Source organism: Microtus oregoni, unplaced genomic scaffold (assembly GCF_018167655.1).
Source record: "Microtus oregoni isolate MIOR12 unplaced genomic scaffold, Mior012 000001F_ref0000356, whole genome shotgun sequence".
In the NCBI taxonomy this organism is placed as follows: domain Eukaryota; kingdom Metazoa; phylum Chordata; class Mammalia; order Rodentia; family Cricetidae; genus Microtus; species Microtus oregoni.
The window spans coordinates 83,632,978-83,656,012 of record NW_024543060.1 but is presented as its reverse complement, the minus strand read 5'-3'; the positions used below and the strand labels follow the sequence as shown (position 1 = coordinate 83,656,012).

General features: G+C 45.6%; 1 protein-coding gene across 1 annotated transcript; it reads right to left on the bottom strand.

Annotated features, from left to right (window-relative positions):
• Positions 1-2,158: 2,158 nt before the first annotated feature.
• On the bottom strand, positions 2,159-2,457 carry LOC121464143 (40S ribosomal protein S28-like). The gene has a single exon (XM_041676748.1). It carries the CDS (start codon positions 2,449-2,451, stop codon positions 2,242-2,244), a length of 210 nt encoding a protein of 69 aa, XP_041532682.1. The 5' UTR covers positions 2,452-2,457; the 3' UTR covers positions 2,159-2,241.
• Positions 2,458-23,035: the final 20,578 nt, after the last annotated feature.

Sequence of the window (23,035 nt, the reverse complement as noted above, 5' to 3'; positions counted from 1 at the left end):
ATGAGACAAAGAAACCCCAGAGATATCGTGCTGTTCTGAGTTGGCTTTGGGTTGGCCACCTACTGCTGGGCTTAGGGTCTGTCCTTAAGACAGTGAGACATCCTTAGAGAAAATTAACTTTTCATTTGCAAGTGGTTATCAATTGAAGATAGCTTCTAGGTTAGGGTTGGGGGTGTGTGTCTACTTCTCCTTTCAGCTCTAGGACCCCATCTGATGCAGATTACCATAGGTCCTGCACACGCAGCTACAATGTCTGTGAGTTCATAGGTTGCCATCTTTTTAATTCCCTGAACCCTCAGGGGAAAGATTTGATGGAGACAGCCCATTTAGGACTGAGTGTTCAGATTCATAAATCTCATTATCTGAGCATTGCAAACACAGGCCCCTTCAGCCAGCCCTACACACTGCAAAGTAATAATTAAAATGACAACCTCACATAACGGCAGGCGTGAAGAATCTGTTTTGTACTGTGTATCCTGTTTTGGCACTCCGAAACACTTTGGCGGGTGCTTTAATTCTCTGTTTTGCAGGAGAGGAAAAATAGGCCTGAGTTAACCAGTCTGAGTTCACACAGCTACTGAGTGGTAGAGACAGACTCTAAGGGCTGAGATGGCCCAGTGGTTAAGACATGCTGCCACTCTTCCAGAGAACTCAAGTTAGATCCCCTAAACCCATATATGGTGGTTCACAATTATCTGTACCTCCAGCTACAGGGGATTGGACTCCTTTGGCTTAGCCGGCACCTGCACTCATGCGTACTTACGAACATACACGTTTGTAAAATAATAATAAAAATTAATAATGGTTAAAAAAATAAAATAAATCATCTTCTTTTAAAAGGGCAGAATTTGAAATTGGTCCCTTTAAACATTGCCTTCAGGGCTTCCACAGTCTGTCCCTTTGAGAAAATGGTGGTACAGGCTGGTGTGAGGGCAGCATTATTCTGACGGCGTCACAGGGTTTGTGGCCCCGCTCCCCCCCCATGCCTCACCACACTGCAGGACAGTACATTTGCATGAATGAGCGAATCTCCACTATGTTCTTCTGGAAATGGCAATGATGGCAGTACGGCCAAGCTTAGGTGTGAACTTGATATACTTGGAAAGAGGAGGCAACCTTAAACGATGACTTACCTCCATCAGACTGGCTTGTGGGTGTATCTGTAAGACAACAGCTTATTGATACTGGATACGGAAGGGCCCAGCCCACTGTGGGCAGGGCCAGCCCTGCGCAGGGACCTTGTCTGAGCATGAGCAAGGGAAGCAAGGCAGTAAGCAGCATTCTTCGTGGGCGCTGCTTGTAGTTTCCGCCACTGGGTTCCTGCTTGAGTTCTGACCCTGGCTTCTCCCCACTATGGACCCTAAATTGTAAAATCAAAGAACAGCTTTCCTCCCTGAGTTAGTTTCGGGGCAATGTTTCGTCACAGCGGAAGAAAGCAAAGCAGGACACTAGCTAAAGGAGGGCGTACGTGGTGCCCACCCAGCGCATGGTGCCCGCCCCACGCACCTTTTGGTCTTCCCTCGGTTGTGAACCCACCTCTGGTGTGGGGAAAGGACAAGTACTGTAGGCACGCTCCATCTCTGTTCACAACTGGCTGCTTCCGGCTTTGTTCAAAGGCTGTTTCCGTGAGCTGGGAGTCAGCTAGTTGAGTTTTTCTCAATATTGTGGACCATGAATGGACATTCCTAGCAGTATCACTTATCTGAAGTTCAGCATCTACTCCCAGCTCCCATTCCCCAATACAAACAAATCTTACAATTGTTCTGTCTGAATGAACGGCCAAACCATTCTTTCCTTGACAGCAATGCAATAACTCGCCAGTGACTAAAGCTTGGGTTTCCTGAGAATGGCCCAGAGATACTGCAAGTATAATAAATGTCTTCTAAAAAGATGATTTAGGTCTTATTTCAAGGACTTACGGTCTTGAGAATGGTGTGGTAGGAAGCTAAGCTCCCTTGCTGTCATTACTAGTATTTGTCTATTGCAGAAAAAGAGTTGCTTTTTTTTTTACATTGTTTGCTGTTATTCTTCATTATTGGCTAAGGAAAAACTTAATATTTTCTGCTTGCTACTGCGTCGCTACAATATTAGCTTGTTCCCATTCTCTCTCTTTCCTTCCTTCCATTTTTTCCTTTTTTTAGAGTTTTTTTTTTTTTTAAAAAAAATACAAATGTTTTATTTAATAGTCGCAGGTCATCATGGGCCAAGTGGTGTATATTCAGGACCCAGCAGGAAGGTCAGTCAGCGCAACCTCCGAGCCTCTCTTTCTGACTCCAATAGGGTGAGCACGTCTCCCTCTCGAACGGGACCTTTGACATTTCGGATGATGGAACGGCTGGTGTCATCCATGAATTCCACACGGACCTGCGTGCACTGTCCCTGCGAACCGATCCTGCCCAGCACTTTGGTTACCCTAGCGAGCTTGATAGGCTGCACGCGACTCGTGTCCATGATGGCGGCGATCAGGCGGAGAGGGCCTTTTTTTAGAGTTTAATGTAGACCCAGGATATCCTTCAAATTCACTATGTAGTTGATCTTCAACTTTTGAGCTGGAGCACTGGGGTTACACGTACGTAACCCCAAATCTAGTTTGTGTAGTGCCAGGCACTAGACTTTGTAGTCAGATCTTTGTTTCCATGCTGCTAGCCCCAAATAATGACATCGAGACTTCTTAATTGTGAAAGCTTGGTCTTAGCTTAGGGTTGTTTCCTGCTAGTTCTTACAACTTAAATCAACCCAGATTTTAAAATCTATATTCTTTCATATGGTTCGTTACCTTATCTCCGTACTCTGCATTCTGCTTCCCCTGTGTCTCAATAACAAATCTTCTTCCCAGAGTCCTTTCTCTGGCCTCTGAAGTCCTTCCTATTCTCTCCTGCCTAGCTATTGGTCATTAAACTCTTTATTTACACCAATCACCGCAATCCATCTTTACACAGTGTACAAATATCCCACAACAGAACTTACTGCACTGATGTGGAAGGGCCCCAGCCCACTGTGGGCAGTGCCAGCCCTGAACAGTCAGTCACGTTGACCCAGCTTGAGCATGCACACCTGGAAAGTACTCTGCTAATTGAGCTACACCCCAGCCTTTCTTTTTCTCATCCTAGAAAGCAATTCATTGGAGGTAAAACAGAGCATGATTTCTTAAATCAGCAGTTGTTGGATTTTCTTGGTGAGGGCTGTGTGGTATATTTACTGACAAAGTGCTTCTCCGGCATGTACGAGGCCCTGGGTTTTAGACGCGATAACCTCAAAAATTGCTTGGTTTAGAGGTTGTGAAACCAAATCCCATCTGTGTTTAGCCAAACAGGGATTTTTATGGAAGACCACAGAAGATGACTGAAGGCAGGAACTGGAAGTCAGGACCCTCAGACCTTTCTTCCTAATGTTCCCTCCTTCTTTCCCCAGACACCATCTATGATCCAAGGTCCATGGATACAGTGGTTAGCTGGTCAGATGGGTGCTGTGGGATAATGTTTGTGTATACTGTAAAGATTTGTCATTTGTATTGGTTTAATAAAACACAGATCGGCCAATAGCCATTCAGGAAGTCTAAGCAGGGTAATCAGACAAGGAGAATTCTGGGAAGAGGAAAGCAGAGATGCAGTCAGCAGCCAGATACAAAGATGAAAATGCCTCACAGAGGAAGATGAGAATGAGATATGAGAACCAAGCTAAGCATTGTAGTGAGCCGGACAGGATCGCCATTACAAGATGGCGCCGACATCCTGTCTTGTTGGTTATAAACAACTCCATATTTGGCTATGGCTTTGAGAGCTGCGCCTCCCTGCTTCCCGCATGCGCGGTGAATGAGGATCCTTGAGCCTATCCCGATGCGGTCTGGTGTCAGCTGTTGGTGGCAGCCAATCACAGGGCGACCCATGTGCCAATTCCCTATTTAAGCGGCTGCCTAAGTGCCCCCCCCGCCCCCCCCCCCGCCCCCCCCTCCCTTCGCTTCATGTTGTCTCTCCCCTTAGCTCCCTGCCCCTTCGCTTCATGCTCTCCCTGCCCTTCCCTTCTTGCCCCTTGTTCTCCTGCCCCCCTCGTTTCATGCTTCCCATCAATCAAGGGTACTCCAGTAAAGCGTGATCTGAGTGGAATCCTGATGTGGTGGTTGTTCTTTCTCGCCGGTTGAGAGGTCCACCACAAAGCATAGACAAGAATGAAAGGATTATGGGTTAATTTGAGTTGCAAGAGCTAGTTAATCATAAGCCAGAGCTAATAGACCAAGCAGTTTATAATTAATATAAGTTTCTGTGTGTTTCCTTGGGGCTGAACAACTGTGGGACCAGGTGGGACAGAAACTTTCATCTACAGAAGAGCAACTTCCTGTTGAGGTGATTATATTCTCACAGAAGGAAATAAGAAACAAAGTCAAAGTTAAGATGCTCTTTAAAGATTGTTTTGAAGCAGGCAGGGCCTCCATATTGGGGCAGTCCTTGAACTCATGAATCTCCTGCTTCAGTCTCCTGAGCACTAGCATTATAGGTGTGTCACACTGTACTTAGTTAAAAATATTCTTACAGGAATGTGGCTGTTGTAGGTCACAGGATTTGTAGCTGGGTGACACCGATTGTTTTTTCTCATCTGTTTGCATGCAAAGGACCTTTGAACACCATGAACTCTTATCTAGTAGGGGTGAAGTGGGAAACCAGATTTTCCATCTTCGGTGGCATAAGTTGGTTTTTCCATGAGATTATGGAGAGAACCTTGAACCTTGGCAATAGGCTGGTGCAATTGTGGCACAGATATTATGGGATTAACTAATCACCACCATCATAATTCTTTTAATTATTGTTGGATTTAAGACTAACTCCATGAAATAGAACCCATACCTGACACGGCTAAAGTGGCCAAGAACCTGAGACTAATATAGTGGGCTCTAGTGGCAAAACTACTATTGTTGTTCTGCTAAGTGAACAGAGCAATAAAAAATGACGTATACGCTGTAACCATAGATCTTTACATCATTCAGCCCTCATCAGAGAAGTTGCTTCTTGCAGTAACTGGTAGATGAACACAGAGACCCACAGCTAGACAAGATGAAGAGAGTGAGAGATTTTGGAGCTTGAAATAGGATGCCTTTATCACACACCCTCCCTCAAGGTTCAGGGAGCTGTGTGGAACAGAGAAGGCCGAAAAGACTAAGTGTGGGACGTGGTGGATGATGCAACAAACAAACAAACAAACAAAAACAACCCAACATCTTCCAGAGACTGTGCTAGCCTACCTGAAACCTGGTCAGGTTCAAACCAGACAAAACCCTGGTATTGAGAAGGGGGCATGAACACAAAGTCCCACCCCTAGCCCAGAAGCTATTTGTAACTGATACCTCTTGAAAGAGGGAAGAAAAGTTTTCTCCAGTCACTGGATAATCAACCATACTCCATGGCGGCTCTGTGCCCAGGTATAGTTGCCCAACACAAAGACTCCAAGATTTTTTTGGTTTTGTATGTTTTGCGTTTTTGTTTTGATATTTTTGGCTACTGATTTTTCTTTTAGTTTCTTTTTGACTTTTACTTTTTGGTTTCTTTTATTTTGAGAGAGCTTAAAAAAACCATGAAGCTGTATGGGGTAGAAAGGTGGGGAGGATCTGGGAGGTGTTGGGGAAGGGAAAGAACATGTTAGAAATATGATAAATTTTAAAATAAAATTATTTAATTAGGAAAATAAGATTCTTATGAATTGGGTAGCTGTAGATTTTGTTGCCTGCTTCCCTTTTGTGGTGCCGAAAGTCCAAGCCACGGTTCCACGCAAACGTGGTACTGGCTCTTTGCCTCCAACCCTACAGCCCACTTTTGGAAGTGAATAATGAGGTGTTATCCATAGTCACACTCATAATAAGTATGCAACTATTTGGGGCACACCAGAAATGTCATAGGCCCAGGACTAGCGGAGAATTGGAATAGGGTAATGTGGCGAGGGCTGGGAGGCTACTTGAGACAGGTGGTAAGATCTCTCCACATAAGCCGAGACCTGAATGAAGAGAAGGCGCCAATCACAGGAAAGGTGATGGAAATGATCCTTCTGGACAGAGAGGACATCTAGAATGAGGGCTTCCAGCAAGGACAGGCTTTGGAAGCATTTGAGGAGCAGTGTGGATGGTGTGTAGTAGAGAGACCGGTTGGGCATGGGACCAGAGAGGCAGGCAGGGGCTATTTGAGGTCAATGAGTTCAGCTTTATTCAAAGCAGGATTGGAAGTCACCGGATGGGTTTTCAGCAAACAAGTCACTTGTCCAGCTTTGATTTTTGTTTTAAGGGGAATCTCTGCAGTGCAGTGTGCTTATAGTTTAAACGGTTATTTACTCTTTTCTTTGATATGGTTCATTTAAATTTTTCTCTTTAAAATATGAAATGATAATAAATCTTGGGTAGATCAAAGGATAGGCTATTTGAGATTTGCCACAAACCCAGAAATAAGGATGAAACATGATTTGCTGTAGTTGGGACATGTACTAACGATGGGTAAATGGGAGTTTCATTTATTATTATTTTGGCCCAATGTCTGTTTGAATGCTTTTCTTTTCCAGACAGGCTGTTTGAAAAATTTAAACAAAATAGAGAAAGCTATACCTGGACTTGGCTACAGCTGTGTGGAGATGGCATTTGTGGAAGGGCAAAGAGCAGGAGGCTCGGTGTGCCAAGGAGTTGACCAGTACTGTGGAGAGGTGGAGGGAGTCAGGTTGGTGTAGAATGGACAGTGGGGAAGGCGATGGGGCTTAGGGAACTCTGACACCCTCTTCTGACCTTCACTGGCGCCAGGCACACAAATAGTGCACAGACATACATGCAAGCAAAACACTCCTGCACATAAGATAATTAAATCTAAAATAATAAAAATAAATGACCAGAGTTCCCAAATTCCAGGCTCCCTCCGGCATCCTTCCCTCCCCCCTTGTAGTCTCTCCTCCCACCTCAAGTAGTAATTTACTTTGCAAAGACCGTCATTCATCTCTTCAAAAGGTGGTGCCCTCATGACCTAAGTATCTTCTGCTGAACCACGCCTCTTGAGGTTCCATGACTTTCCAACTTTGTCTTTTCATGACCAAGCTTCCAGAACATGGACCTCATGCAAGGCATGGCACTTCCTTTCCTCAGCACTCAGAAAGCAGGAGAAGGGTGTAGGTGAACACAGGTGACAGGAGAACAGAAACAAAGCAAGGAAAGGAGGTGCCACGGACACCCTGGAGCAGAGAACTCTCATTTCTGCAGGAAACAGAGGCCATCAGGGACCTCAAGGAGGCCGGGTTTGATGGCTAATGTGGGCTGAAGGGAGAATATAAGATTCAAAAGCAAAAAGCAGAGGCAATAAAGGTTCGACCTTTATATTTTGAAGAGAGGCAAAGAATCAAAATGGAAGCAAAAACCAGGCAGAGGTCTACAATCTCCCAGTCTTGGGAGGCAGAGGCAGGAGGGACAACAATGGTAAGGTCATCCTTAGCTGCACCATGAGTTTGAAAAGAGCTGGGACTATAGGGGCCCTGTCTAAATAACAACAACAACACCTAAACAACAGCAAATAAAAACAAAGAAGATGCAGAAAGAGATTGTGGGAAAGGGAGGCCTTTTATTTTCTAAGGATGAACTCTTTCCATAGGATTGTGGAGTGCTGGGGAAGGCTAGTTGTAAGACTCTAAGACACATGGAAAACTAAGACGTTAGAATTAAAGACACAAATGAGGAGCCGATGGGCATTCAAGAGCTGGGGGCTGAAGAGAGGAGGGATGGACATTTTAGAAATGGAGATGTAATTTAGGGGCCGGGCAGTGGTGGCACATGTCTTTAATCCCAGCACTTGGGAGGCAGAAGCAGGCAGATCTCTGAGTTCGAGGCCAACCTGGTCTACAAATAGAATTCCAGGACAGCCAAGACTGTTACACAGAGAGAAACCCTTTCTCAAAAACCAAAAGAATAAAAATAAAAAATTTAAAAATTAAAATAAAAATTAAAAAATTAAAAGAGAGGTAATTTAGAAATGGAGAGTGTTCTTCCCTACCCTCTTCTTTCCCCAGAGACCTATTTTTCTTCTGGACTTTCATTTATTCTTAGCTCAGGAACTTTAAGATAGTAGGGACAGGAACCCCCAAATTCCAGCACTGTAAAAGCCTGGGAAAGATGCCCTAAAAGTCTTGTCAGCTTTGGCAGGGAGGTGACCACCACAACCTTCCTACCTTCTGGACTTTCCTGTTCATTAGAAGAGCCAGGGACATGGGTTGGAACATAAACACATGCACACACATGTGCGCGTGTACACACACATACACATTGTTTCATGGAGATATCTTTTCTTTGGGCCAATGATCACAGTCAGGAAAATTTCCAGGGGGGAAACATTATCTATTATTAAACTCAGCCGCTATAAGGGGTCTGTGTAGGGAGGAATCATGTGTGTGGTGTGTGCAAGCACTCGTGTTTGTATGTGTGTATGTGTGTGCGCGCGCGTGTGCGTGCGCATGCGCTCCCCTTCAGTATCACTTTGGCTCCCTGCTGTATCTGAAGATGTAAGGACTAACAGTTTCTGTAGGGAGGCGTTCTGGGAAGGGAGTCGTCCCCAGGCCTCTGTGAGTCCATGACCCATTAGAAGAATGTTCTAATGGGCACTGTCCTTTGGGGTGGTGTCCCTGGAGTCAATGAGCCTTGGCCTTCATTTACTTCTAGGAAGTGCCTGGGCTTGTCCGAGTCTCCAGGCTGTAAAGTCGCAAGTTCAGGGGCTCAGGCTTTACAGGCAGGTGTGGATCAGAACCCAGCCAGCCCTCTGTTTCCTAGCCCAGCAAGTGACACAGGGAGCCATCAGCGACACTGTCCTTACATGCTTCTTAGGAAGACTATGTGATTTCAGCAAAGGGCCTGGTGCAGATGTGGGCAGGAACAACAGCTGCAGCTTCTAGAAGGACCTGCTGGCCTAGAGTGAAGTTCTCTAGGATCTGGTACAACGTATGGTGTAGACTGTTGAGAGAGAAGAGAAAGCTACTTGAGGTGGGAGGAGAGACTACGGGGGGTGGGGGGGAGGATGCCGGAGGGAGCCTGGAATTTGGGAACTCTGGTCATTTATTTTTATTATTTTAGATTTAATTATCTTATGTGCAGGAGTGTTTTGCTTGCATGTATGTCTGTGCACTATTTGTGTGCCTGGCGCCAGTGAAGGTCAGAAGAGGGTGTCAGAGTTCCTGGAACTGGAGTTGTGGCTGGGTGTGAGCCACCACATGGGCTGCTGGGAATAATACCTAGGTCCTCTGCAAGAGCAACCAGTGGTCTTAACTCCCGAACCATCTCTCCAACCCTTGAGTTCTGATTATTGTGGCAGATTTTGGTTCAAATGCCAGGTTAAGTGCTTGAGTCCTTGTGGGCGAGGGGCTACATTGCTGAGCCTCATTCTTTCCCCCTTAAAAAAAAAAAAAGCCTTTAATAAGGCTTGCCTCGTGAGGTTGTCATAAGGACAGCTCAGGAAAACGCAGAACGCAAGACCATCTATTGGACATTCACTAGAAGAAGGCTGGGGTGGGGAAGGCTGGGGACTGGGACTCAGCGTTCACATAATGGAGGCAGTGTAGCTGAGTGGGGAAGGGTGGCAGTCCACATTCCTGAAATCAATCGCACCAAGTTAGCAATTAGTAATAACCACTTCGCAAGGGCAGGGGCTGACCCTGCTCACATCTCACTACTGATGATTCAACAAAGGTTGCTACGTTTGTTGTAACAAAGGGCCCCTTTCAAACATACGTAAGTTATTAATAATCTTGGGCTCTAATCTTTGACACCCCCTCTTTTTTTTCATTTTTCTTTGAACATCTGCCCTTTGATTAAAAACAGTCTCTTCTAAATTCCTCTTTTTGAAAATGGCTTTTTAAAATTCTTTCAACTGTATCACTCAGGCATGGCAACATCCTTGTTCTCGACTGTGTTCAAAGTTCATGGGACTGGCCCCACTGTATCCTTCTTGCCAACATTGCTTGGAATTGCTTAAATGCAGTTGGGTCATGAGGAAATAATCAGATAAATCAAGAGTATGACACATTCTCGGAGCAAACTGCTCTGGATTGGAAAATCTTGAGAACCAAAGTAAACTCGAAAAAGTCAGGGCTGTAAATGGGGTAAGACACAGGTTAAGATACAAGTCATAGAGTGTGAGGCTTCAGTGAACATGGATTGTGTGTGGATCGAGCATGGAGTGAGAGCCAACCTTGACAACTGGGGCTGTTGGGGGAACATCTTGGCTCCTAAAGGCAACATGAGTGTAGACACCGAGGGTTATAATTCACAATCTCTGTCATGGATTTTCCCACGCCTTCCATAGAGGACCATGTATATACTTTATGGGTACATGGATACATTCTGTTGGAAAAAGAAGGGAACTATTCTTTAGAGCGTCAGGATTATGCCAGATGTTGACTATTGGTTTATCTTCATAAACAGTTACTGGGGAAGGGGTTCATTGATCTGTTGGAATCTGTTCAAAATAAGAAGTTGGGCAGGAAATGTCATGGGAAAAAAGCAGCTGACTAAACTGTATTTCTTCATCCAGAGAACATTTTTGTGTTATGAGAAGCACTTTGAATCACCCCAAAGACACAGGGGTGCCCCTCTCCTTTCCAGATTTGGGGCTCCTACCTGATGTAGTAGTTTGTTCTCACCTGAGGGAATGTTCAGTTATTTACAGTTCTTCTGCTGAAGCTTGGATGGAGGCATAGATCAACTTACCTCAAAGAAATGCTACGGACGTGCATTTGGAAAGGAAACCATTAAAACAATTTTCCAGAAAGTAAAAATATCTTTTTTTTCTATCAACAGGTTTGGTGAAGTGTCTGTACAAACTTAGTTGAAATCTCACTGGACTGTGTAATAAAGATTCCAACTTCTAGGGTCAGAGTTTTGAAAATTTCATCTGGGGCCAGGCAGAGGTGGTGCCCGCCTTTAACCCCAGCACTCAGGAGGCAGAGGCAGGTGGATTTCTTACTAGCAGGAGGCCAGAGTAAGTTCCAGGACAGTCAGAGTTACACAGAGAAACTTTGTCTCAAAAAAACTAGCAAAACAAAACAAATTTCACCTGGAATTTCCAGGGGAGAAAATGCCACCCATTTTCAGATTACATTTTGTTAATTATCGATCTCCTGGATTTCAAGAATGGACATGTAAAGGACAAACCCTGCGTCATTCTGCTCAGACTGTGATGATCACGTTCTGAAGGACTTTGAGACCTTAATGCCTTGACTCCTTCAGATCTAATGGTGTTGAAATTTAAATCTAACCGCACAAAATGTTGGGGGCAAAAGCAGCTCAGTAAACAGACTTATTAATAGCAATGGAATCCAACAGGGAACATAGACACACACACACACACACACACACACACACACACACACACACACTACAGGTCAGTGGGGGTATTAAGTTCCTGGGATAAGTTAACATGGATTAAGCAAAACTTTTTATAGTGCGAGTTCTTAGTATCAAATTTTGAAGCACAGCAACATCTAATAATATAATTATAATTATATAATTATTTATATTAACCACTTATAATAGGCTGTAGGTAATTCTAAAGGAGTATGCCAAAGGAAAAAAGCAATATGCTTAATGCACAGATATTGGGCATCTATGATTTCTAATTTGGGAAGAGAGCCATGCATGCTGGAGTCCTGTTTACTAGTGAGATAAACTATCACTATTCTCAGATGTTCTTCCCTTGTACTAGTTGTGTGCTGTATGTGTGTGTGCAAATATGTGTGCGTGCATGAGGAGGTCAGAGGTCAACATTGGGTTTTGTGCTCAATGGCTCTTCATCTTATTTTCTGAGGCAGGAATCTCTCATTCAACCTGGAGTTTACCAATATGGCTAGGCTGGTTGTCCAGATGAACTCCACAATTCCCCCGTCTCTACCTCTCTGCAGACTTCAGGTTATTGGCACACTACTGCATCTGTTCTGGTCTTCCTTCCTTCCATCCGTCCTATGTACGCTGGAGAGCCTTTTCTTCTCTTCTCTTTAGTCATGGGGCATTTCATGATGTCATGTGGATAGGAGCCATCCTCATGTCAGCCCACAGACACGAAACTCCCAAGCATCTCTTTAATGGCTCCTGACGTTCTCTCTGTCACATCACTTAGGCAGCATTTGATAACCTTGTGTCCAGTGTATTTAGTGTTTTTTTTCTGTTTCTTTCTGTTTCTTGGCTCATCAAAGGCTTCGATGACCAAGAGGTGGGGAAGGGGTCATCTCACTTTGGGCCAGTCTGTTCTGAAGATGGTTTGATTGCCACCCTTAGAACTTCCTTGTCCCCAGTGGTCTTGGTGGTGTGTTAGCATCAACCTTTTTTTTTTTTTTAAATTGGCAACAGACCCAGGAGGCCAATTTGGGGGGATAGGGTAGATGGGGGACTGATTTCACCATCTGCACACCTCAGAATTAACTATGATCATCTGGGAGTCATTTGATAGGGATGACTGGTATCGGATGGCCCCAGACTCCAGATAGTCAGAGAAGCACAGTCTCTGTCTGAAAGCCATACTGAGACGCTCACCTGACACACTAGGTAAAGCCACCGTTAGTATGAAACAAGAGCAGTTTGGAAATGGAGCATCTGGAATAGATTAGATTTTGTAAATATCAATAATCAGAAAAAAATTGATCAGATTTAGAACCAGTTTTGATATATTTTTTTTCTCTAATTTTTTTTTCATCGTAAAACGTTTAATGGAGGCTCTCAGGAGGCAGAGGCAGGTACATTTCTGTGAGTTGGAGTCCAGCCTGATCTACACAGCGAGTTCCAGGACAGTCAGGGCTGTTACACAGAGAAATCTTGTCTTGAAAAAACAAAACCAAAAATAAAAAATAAAAACAAAAGGAAAAAAAAAACCCACAAAAAAACCCCAAAAAGAGATACTGATGATTTTATCCTTTATACTCTTGTGTAGCCCTTACCCCTTGGCACTCCTAGCTAACGTGAAGAACAAGATTGAGATCTGTGAGATGGTGGGTAGGCAGGTGAGAGCCATAGCTCACACAGCAGCATAGGATGATAGTTCCTGCATCAGGTCACACTGCAGTCCAGGATGATAGTACCAGCAGCATCAGCTTACACCGCAGTCCAGGATGGTAGTCCCAGCTGCCAACTTGATAAGATTTTTGACTTAAGTCTGGGTGGCTCTGCTATCCAAGACCACACAGATCTTGGATGGTTTAAGGTTTTCCTAAGCCCAATTTCCTCAGCCATAAGCGGGGATAGTAATAACATATAGTAATTATTCCATATTATATTTATCAATTTATAGTGTTTAATGTTGATAGTATACTAGTTACATGCAATGTTATATATTAATATTAATTGCAATGATTTGCTTAAATATAATATTTCTCTTTTTAAATTCTAATGAAATGAAGTGGATAAAATACTTGGTACAAAGCAAGCACTGCCTAGATTTAATCATTTTATGTTTTTTTTTTCTGCTGATTATTACTATTGATACGATTATCCACTGCCTCTCGTGGGGGTAAGCTCATTGGATTTTGCTTTTGATTGGGTCGTTATTATTCTGGAGGCAGTGTCTCATCGGGTAGTTCAGGCTGACCTTGAACTGATTACATTGATCAGACTGTCATCAAACTTGTGGGCATCTTCCTGTCCTTGCTTTCCACATGCTGAGATTACAGGCAAGCACCTCTACTGAACTACAACCTAATTCTTGCTCATAATCCTGTTCCTTAGTGAACAGACAGTCTAGACTCTGAAAGCCACACCAGAGAAGCACTTTATGGCCAAATGAACATAATAAAGAGCACGAGGATCTTTCAGGAGAGTGCAGGTTCCCTCTTGTCATCTACATTCATGACTTCAGGAGAGCAAGCACCAGGAGCTGATGTCTTAGTTTCCGCTCTTTACAGACCACATACTTCCAGGCTGTCGGGCAGGCTGGGTGACCTCCTTCCGTTCTTTGTTGGGCTGCCTGCCACTGACTTCTCTACCTTTCTGCTGACATTCCTCCTCTCCCCAGTAACACCCATGCCCGAGAGCCTTGATGATCAGGAAAGCGTGGTCCTGCCGCATCCCCTGTCCGAGGCAGGCTGCCAGCCTCCCTGTCCCAGTTTCGCAAACAGAACAACCAAGTCACTTTTCTATTGTTGCTGCACCAAAGTTACCCAGTGAGTCATCCCCAGTCCTAGAACTGGATCCTAATTCTTGTTCCTGGCGTCACTTACGGAGCTGAATGCTATCAAAGGCTCAAGAGGATGCTGGCACCAAACCTCTCAGAGGAACGTTCTTGCACAGGACTGAGTCAAAAGCAAGGATTAACTCTCTTGATACTAGCAGCCCACAAGGAAGGAGAGAAGAGTTTGTATGTGTATGCATATGTGTGTTTGTGTGTGACATCATTACCACCAACAAACAGGATTCTTAGTTCCTCTTAAAATGGTTCACAAAACCCCAGCTTCCTATGCTCCTTAATACTGTGTGTATGTATGTGTGTGTGTGTTCTATTGAGACAGGATATCACTTGTAGCCCTGGCCGGCCTGGGACTCACTGTATACACCAGGGTGGCCTTGAACTCACAGAGACCCACCTGCTTCTGCCTCTTGGGTGCTGGGATTAAAGGTGTTGTGCCACCACACTCAGAAATCCTGGATTTTTAAATGAACAAAATACCTTATTTGCAAATGAGGCAATGGACTTTCTTCATCTTAGAACCGAATCAGTTATGTGGATGTGAGTCCGGGAGGAAACCCAACTTATTTCCTCCTTTTCACAAAGGAATCTTTAAAGTATCCGACAGAGAGAGAGAGAAAAATGAGATCACGCTTGTAATAAAATTAGAAACACAAACCATTCCAAACACAAGCTGTTCATCCTTAACAAGAGGATACTTTTCATGTTCCATTTTCTGCCTGGCTTAAAATTTCCTCACTCCCTGTCTTTTTTTTTCTCTGTATATCTTTTATTTATTTATTTGGTAGCACATCCAGTTCTGAGCATGTATCTCTCTCTTCAGGCTCCCAGCTAAGCCTAGAAGCCACAGATCTACTCTCCCACAGAAACCCTGGAACTAAGAGTAGCGACAGCCTTAATTTGGAGAGAAGTGACTTCATCCTTATTTCAGATCTGTAGAATAAAGGCAGTTTTAGAAAGCAGAAGTAGGAGTTCTTCTAGAGAACCCAGAAACTCCCAAGACCGCCTGTCTGAAAACGACGATCCAAATCAATCCTCACTTTCCGTGGGGAACCTCCTCAGTCACAGTCCCTGGAGGCAGGGACCTCGAAATACCAGGAATTTCTGATTTGGATTAAAACCCAAAGAAGTCCACCCAGCCAGACAAACCTCTTCCTGCAGTGAGCAGCAGCTTATGAGCCATGCAGAGACTCAGAGCCGGTTAGAGTTCCGAGAGCCTAAACGGGGGGGGGGGGGGGGGGGGGGGGGGGGAATATCTGCGTCAGGCCTCACCAAGGCTCATGGGACATCTCAGAAGAGTGGGTAGGAAGAAAGCAGGAGCTGGAGGATGGAGAGGAATGCTCCAAAAGACTGTCTTTGCACTCACGGTCCCTCTGCAGCCATGGTTCCCCTGTGCAAGTCCTGCATAAGGTCACGTCAAGCACACCGGCTACCATCAACTGGACTTGGCAGGCTACAAAGCAGAAGAACCCAAACCTAAAAGTAAATGAAGGTGATAGGGAGATATGAGGGGCTCATGGGTGGATATGATCCATAGATAGTCTAAAAATGGAATAAAAGTAGGGGGAATATGTACTTTTGGGCATTACCAGGGCTCTCTGAAACCTCCGATACTCTCAAAACAAACAAAAAACCAAAAAAAAAAAAACCCAACTCTTGGACAATACATGCAGAAGAATATTCTTAGATGCACTGATTGAGGTGGGAAACAACCTCAATTCCACCAATTTGAGAATAAGAATAATACAGTGGGATCAGTAATAGATCACCATTAAAGCATCGACAAGAAGTGATCTGAACCCACATATCAATAATAACGGAAATAAGGCTGCTAATAGTCTTATGGTATTAACTAGCACTTCTCTAAGGACTTTGCATGTATAAACATAAATCGGGGCTGAAAACAATATGGAGTGGGGATACATATAATAAAACAAAAACATTGTGATACTATGTATGTTTGAAGTCAGACTATACCGTGTTGTTTATTTGTGTAACATCTGAAGTAAAAGCCTAAAGCTGGGTTTTCTCAAATGTTCATAAAATTCTCTGTCGGAGCATCTAGGGTTGGCACCAAGGAAACAGCCATTTATAAAGTGGGAGACCGGTGCTTGCTGGCTACTCACAAAACCATTGGGCCATACCAGAAAATACGAAGGCAAACGTACGGCTGCTTTGGGGGTGGGGCAGGGCACGCTAGGACTCATTAAAGTGGGAAGGTTTGTCATTCAAGCGAGACTTAAGTCTACAGGACAGGAGTCCAAGTGTCTGGGAGCTCAGCTGCAACTTCCTGGGGAAGGATGCCGTGTGGGAGCGGGAGCGCACAGATGGAGAGGTACGCGCACGTGTACGCAGGAGCGGGCCAAGCTCTCCACAATGAGACTTCCTGCAGCCACCGGTAGCTTCCCAGCTACAGCTGTCCTTTCCTGGGAGGAACTGGGAAGACACGGGCACCCCTGTGGACACATCTGGAAGACTCGTTGCGCTGAGGACCATGTGGTAAAGCTCTTCGGTTACAAACTCTAACCGGAGAGGAAGTGACTCACTGGCGTGCTCTGACCCTGACAAGCAAAGAGGGATTATGTGCGGAATGCCAGCCTCCAAGTTCGGGGGGCGGGGAGGGGGCGCACAATGTCTTAAGATTCATGGCCTCCAAGGCAGTGGGATTCAGGGGATTCAGGGCTGTTTAAACCTTGGGCTGGGAAACACAAGGTATGCGATGGTGATGTAACCGCAGCAACTCTCTCTTCTTCCGGTCTCTACTTTCCGGGCCCCCACTAAAGAATAGGATTAGGAAAAAATAGCCTGGGCCAGTCCAGGAATTCTTCTTCAAGCGGATTTCAAGTTTACAGTCCTTACGTCCTATCCCTCTGACCTCTTGTAGGACGAGGGATTATCTACGAGGATCTCTGCATTTGGGTCTAGCTTCCTCCCCATCCGCCCCCACAAAGACTCCTCATTTTCCATAATGGATGATTCTGGTTCAGCTCACATTGCTTCCTCTGTCCAGAATGACCTCTTTCTGACCCTACTTTGCCTGGAAAAGTCTCATTGCCCTGGGTAAGGGCTCCTCCGCAGGGCAGCAGCTCAGCTATCATACGGCTCCTGACCCGGTATATCTTCCCCAGGCCCTCTGGGAGCACACTGATAGTCAAGCAAACAGGGTCTGGTCCTTGTGGATCAAGGAAGTACAAGCATGGGGGACACGGCTTCAGCAGCTGCATTAAGGAAGGGCCTGTCCCCAAGATCAAAAACACTGATGACAACTTATGCTGGAGAAGTTGTGGGGTAGAGAGAACACTTCTGCATTGCTGGTGGGAATGCAAGCTGGTACAACCCCTTTGGATATCAGTACGGCGATTTCTCAGAAAATTAGGAAACAACCTTCCTCAAGACCCAGTACTCAAGACACACTCTTGGGTATATACGCAAAGGATGCTCAATCGTACTAGGACATTTGTTTAACTATGTTCATAGCAGCATTGTTTGTCATAGCCAGAACCTGAAAACAACCTAAACTGCCCCTCGACCAAAGAATGGATAAGGAAAATGTGGTACATTTACACAATGGAGCACTACACAGCAAGTCCACAAGCGTGTCTGTCTGAGGTCGCTGTTCTGTGTGATCGTTCATGTCTAACGGGGGAAGTGAAATGGCTGGGCTCTGGGTATCAGAGCCACAGGGTTGTGATGCTACCCACATATTTTCACACTGCTTAGTGGGCTGTATGGTACAGCAGCCACACAGTTATATCTTACTACTCATTCCCTCCAAGCCCCTGTCACCCACTGTGGGACAGCCATGGCATACGAGCGGAACTGTGTGACCCCACCCCATCCCCAGAATGGGCCACAGTTTATTTGAAACAGCCAGTGGCTTACTTCGGATGGCTTTGGAGACAATTTCCGTGGAAGCACACTGTGGTTTTCACCCAGGAGGTTTTAGCGGTGGGACTCTTGGGATGGGTACAGGGAGAAGGAGAACCCTGGGGTGGAGGAGGAGACGAACTTGACATGAAATTGCAGTAGAGGCCTCACTTGTTTCTCCCTGGGAGCTGGGAGCTGTGGGTGCCTAACACTCCCAACGTAGAGCAAGAAGGCCTCAGTTCTGACAGAAAGGGTCTGGTCGACACAGGCCCCAGTGGATGAGTATTAAAAAAATCATTTTCTTGTCTGGATAGTCTCAACATTTAAAGGGCAGGTTCCGAGTGTGGCTGGTGGTGGGCACTTCCCCTCCCAAGTCAGCCTCTGTCTGTGCATCTCTTTGCACCCAGTAGGTCTCCCCCACGCCCTCTTCTCTTTCTTCCAGGTCCCACCTCTGTTACGGACCCCACTTCCTTCCCACTCCTTTCTGCTATTTCTCTGGACGCAAGGTACCAGGCATTTCTGCCTACGGACACTGGGCGCCCGTGGGCACGCCAGTTTTGCTTTTTGGTCAATGATACTTGTTGGCCCTCAGACTGTTCTCACTCTGTCAATCACCACACGTGCGCGCGCCTGCACACAACCGCTCCATGACTTTCTCTCCTTGACACACACACACTCTCAGAAAGATGATATTGATCACGCCCCGGGGCTTTTTCATTTTCGAAGCACATTTGTGCCGCTGACTCGGAACTGAATGCGTTTTCCACCACCGCGGAGTTCCGACGCTCTTCCGGGGGGGGGGTCCAGGAGAGGAGTGACATCTCCCGGGCACTGGCCATGTGTTCCGGTGCTATCAACTTTCTGCCCACGAGGGTCGAGCTCCCGAAACATTTGTTGAAGGAGTCACAGGCACATTTGACCCCAGCAACTTCTACTGTCTTTTCAGGCGAAGCCTGGTGGGAAAGAGGACAGCCAGTGTGGGGGAGGCCAGGTGCCGGGAGAGAACGGATGGTTCTGGGCTGACGGGGGCTATCCGAAATTATTTCCTGGGGCAGAAGAGGAAGGGATTAAAAGTACTAAATCCTCCACACGAGGAATAACTGTCAGCCTTTGCGAATGAGTCTAAGTTCAACTGGGAGCAGCAACTGGAACCAGCCTGCTTTTCTGCAGAGGAGGGCCAGTTTTTCCCCTCTTCTTTGAATTTAGCTCTTCTGTGAAATATCCTTAAAAGGGCTCAGAGGCAGCCATTCCACAATTAGAGCTATGGCTCGAAATATTCGTTCCTGTGAGAGCCGACACACTGGGTTTCATTCGTGCTACAGTGTGGGTAAATAAACAAAAGTTGCTTCTTTCTGAAAGCAATTGAATTAAATCAAGAATGTGGGGTTGGGGAGAGAAGGGGACTGACTGGTCCCAGGGAACTGGGGGCAGGGACAAAGAAAGTGACTGGTGATTTCATAACGCCAAAGCATCTCAGAGCCAGCAGCAACTTTTTTTTTTCTCCCACAAAGGAATTGCTCAGCTTAACTTTAAATTTCTCTCCCCCACATGCCCAGCACTCACTGTCCACAGCATGGCGTGGTTCTCCCCAGCCCATCGGGGAAAGAGGGACAGAGGGATGGACTGAAATGGGTTCATTCATTGGACCCAGAGAATTCTCCATATTCCACTGCCACATGCTGTTTCAAACCCAAGCGAAAGTGCCGGCTAATTCACAGCCAATAGACCTCGGGAGAATTCTTCCTGGCTAAGCACCCCTGAGGTCACTGCTTCTCTGTCCTTTTTTTCTTTCCCTGTTTGATACTTTTAATCCTTCTCCCTTGGTGTGCACCTGTGTGTGTGTGTGTGTGTGTGTGTGTGTCTGTGCGCGCGCGCGCGCATGCATATGTGTTTGTGGATATGACAGCGGGCACCTGCTTGCCGTGGCACACAAGTTGAGATCAGAAGACACACTTGGGTGTCCCTTGTCACATTCCACCTTCTTGGAGAGAGCCTCTTGCTGTCCGCCCCTGGGTGTACACCAGCCCTCTTAGTCAAGAGCCCTCAGGGGTTACTCCTGGGTCTGTCCCCCCATCTTGTTGCAAGAATGCTGTACTACCAATGTGCTCTTCGGTGCTAGCTTTCTGTGGCTTCTGGAGACCCAGCTTGGTGCTCACAGCTGCACATCAAATCATTTACCCAGGGAGCCAGAGCCCCAGGCCACACCTTTATGCTTTAAAAACCTTTAAAGATTCGGATACGAAGTAACGGGTTTAATCTTGACATGTTTGCACAAATGTGTGCATCATACATTGTTTTGGCTCATTCCCCTCTCCCAGGCCCTCCCGGGGCTCTCTCCCCACTCCAGGTGGTCCCCTTCCTCCCTGAGGTCAATCCCCACCCTGCTTTCCAGTTTCATGTATTCATATTCATAACAGCCTCTATTTCTCACCTCCCTTAAGATTTCTTCCCCTTCGCATGACCAGTTTAAGTTACCAACACACGCATACATAAACACACATACATATATGTGCAATGTTAAATCTAGCTTCCACAGCTGAACAAAAGCATGGTATTATTAGTCTTTGAGTCTGCCAAGTCAGTATTCTTTAAAGGGGAATTGATGGGACAATCTGGTACAGATTTGGGGGTTCCGTGGTTCCTGCTTGTGCCACCAAGCAAAGGGTCACACTGTGTGCTCTCTCCACCTGGTTTTGTGTCTACACAGTGAGCGACTAGGCCTACAGAGGAGTTACCGCCGATGAATATGTATAATTTCTAATTCGGGAGGTTCTGCACACATTAGCGATTCCCATCATTATTCACGAAACAACCTAAGCATGTTCTCGGACATCTGCCAGCCGTCTGTGTAAAACTGGCAAAGAAATCCAACTTCCACTTAACCCAGATGTACTACTTCCTGTGCAGGAGGTAAAAGCTTAAAGTAAGGCTTCCTCTGCTCTCTGCCTCCTGGCTCAGGGCAAAGATGGGGGCTGGGGGCGGGGTGAGTGAGTTCAAGGCCACTGCTTCCAGACAAACAGGAGGAACGAAGAGTCTTGCTACAACGTCTCTCTTTTTGATAGAATATTAGCACTCCAGTCCCAGGTATGAGGGGAAGCAGAAAAATGATGTTTCATTTCTGGGGAAAAAAATCACTTTGGGAGGATGCGATTGCCCTGGTTTACAGAGTTAAGAATTGTGATAAGCTATGAGACGTAGCTAACGCAACACCGGCACGGGTCGTCACTTGGTTGTTATATACTTCTTTATGGCTGTGCCCAGGTATGGCTCTGCCTTTACATTTATATCTGTTGTCTGTTTTGAGTTATGTTTGTGGAAGGTGTAAGGACTTTGTTTACATTTTTTTTTTTTTTGCCACTTGGTGGCAAACTGTTCTGTCCCCATTGGATTGCCTTTGCTTCCTCGTTAGCGATTAGTTAAACATTTCTATTTGTGTGGCTCAGCTCCAGGGTGTCCTGTTGTATGTCAGAGTCTATTTATCTGTCCTTTCACCAGAATTGCACAGCCTGGGCTCCTGCAAAACCTTTAATGCCATTAAGTTCTTCTACCCAGAGGAAGACCTGCTGGTATGAGCAGTAGCTAGCCGAGGTCACCGGCTTCCGCAGTGGCGTGCATCCTCTTTCTAGTGTGTGTGAATTAGGGCCGCTATCTGTGAAGAGGAAAGCCAAAGATACAGGCCCCAGAAGTCACAGGGGATGATAAACTCGGCTTCTATTGAGGGGACAGGGATTGGTCGGAAATGACACCTCCAACTAGCTCTGCTCTTTCTGACTTCAAAGACCTGATTGCCACATGACTGCGGGCAACACAAGTTTTATAGTTCTATATTATGTACTTGTATATATTGTGTATTCATAACTTACTCTTGTAGGTAAAGGTGTTTCTTTTACTGTTCATTGTGGGTGTGTCTCATAATCGCCCATTTTAATTACAGTTGACATTTATTCTTTGCGCTTTTGTGAGTGATCCTCGAAGTTCCTGACCAGAAATATCAGTGAAGGGTGGGAACAGTCAGAAATGCTGTTCTGAAAGGGGGCTGAGCCATCTGCACTTAACTCAATAAAAAACCGCGTTAACTTTGTGTTAACGGTATGACACTGTATTTCCAAGTCTCTCGTGCCCTAGGTAGCAATGTTCTCTCATGGATTCTGAGATGGAGACCACATGACCACCCTTCTACATCAGACTGGAGAGACAGAGAGTGAGAGATGTTGCTGGAAGCCTCCAGAAAGAGGCTGGCCTCTAGGTCTGTAAAATTTATTTTATTTAAAATAAAGGTAGAAAGGATAGACGAAATTGGGCAGCTAGGAGGCTCAGAAGAGGGCTGGACCATCCGTCTTTTGAAACGTTTATGTCCAGAAATAAAATGAAGTGGACGAAGCAACACTCAACACCTCCCCATCAAACGGAGAGCAACATCACGTTCACCGAGCTGCATCTTGAAGTTGCTTACCCTGCCTGAAGAAAAGATGCCCTAGCCAGGTGCCTCTCCTTAAGGTTGGAGAGCGAGTCAAACTGTGAATCAAATACTACCGTAGAGCTGGCTGAAACAAGCCAGAGAGACTCAGCCATTTATTACCCAGAAAAGCATCTCTTCCTTGGTATCGTTTCCTTCCCTTCGGGGACTGTCTGTAAAGGGAAGTGTCATCCATTTGTAATTTTCTAGTGTCTCACAGGATTCCCTTCCCTTATCTGTGGTGGATTAACATGTGAAATGGTTCAGGGTTGCAGAAACTAAGTTCCTCAGAGGGTAACAGAAGCTATGCGTGTATGTGACACAAAATATGCCACACCTCCGTACGTATTTGAGAAAATTGAAAACTTACGTTTATACAAAATATGCATGTTATTTATAATAGGCAAAAGGAAGACTGCCCCCCCCCCCCACAAAGGTCTCCCGGATGAGGACTGAATAAACAAAATGTGGTAGAGAAGTATTAGGAAATACTATTCTGTCGTAAACAGATGAGGTAGTGATACTTGCTAGAAATCATGCGAACTCTGAA

Coding starts and splice junctions, on each gene's coding strand:
- LOC121464143 (XM_041676748.1), bottom strand. CDS start 2,451: ATGGACACGAGTCGCGTGCAGCCTATCAAGCTCGCTAGGGTAACCAAA.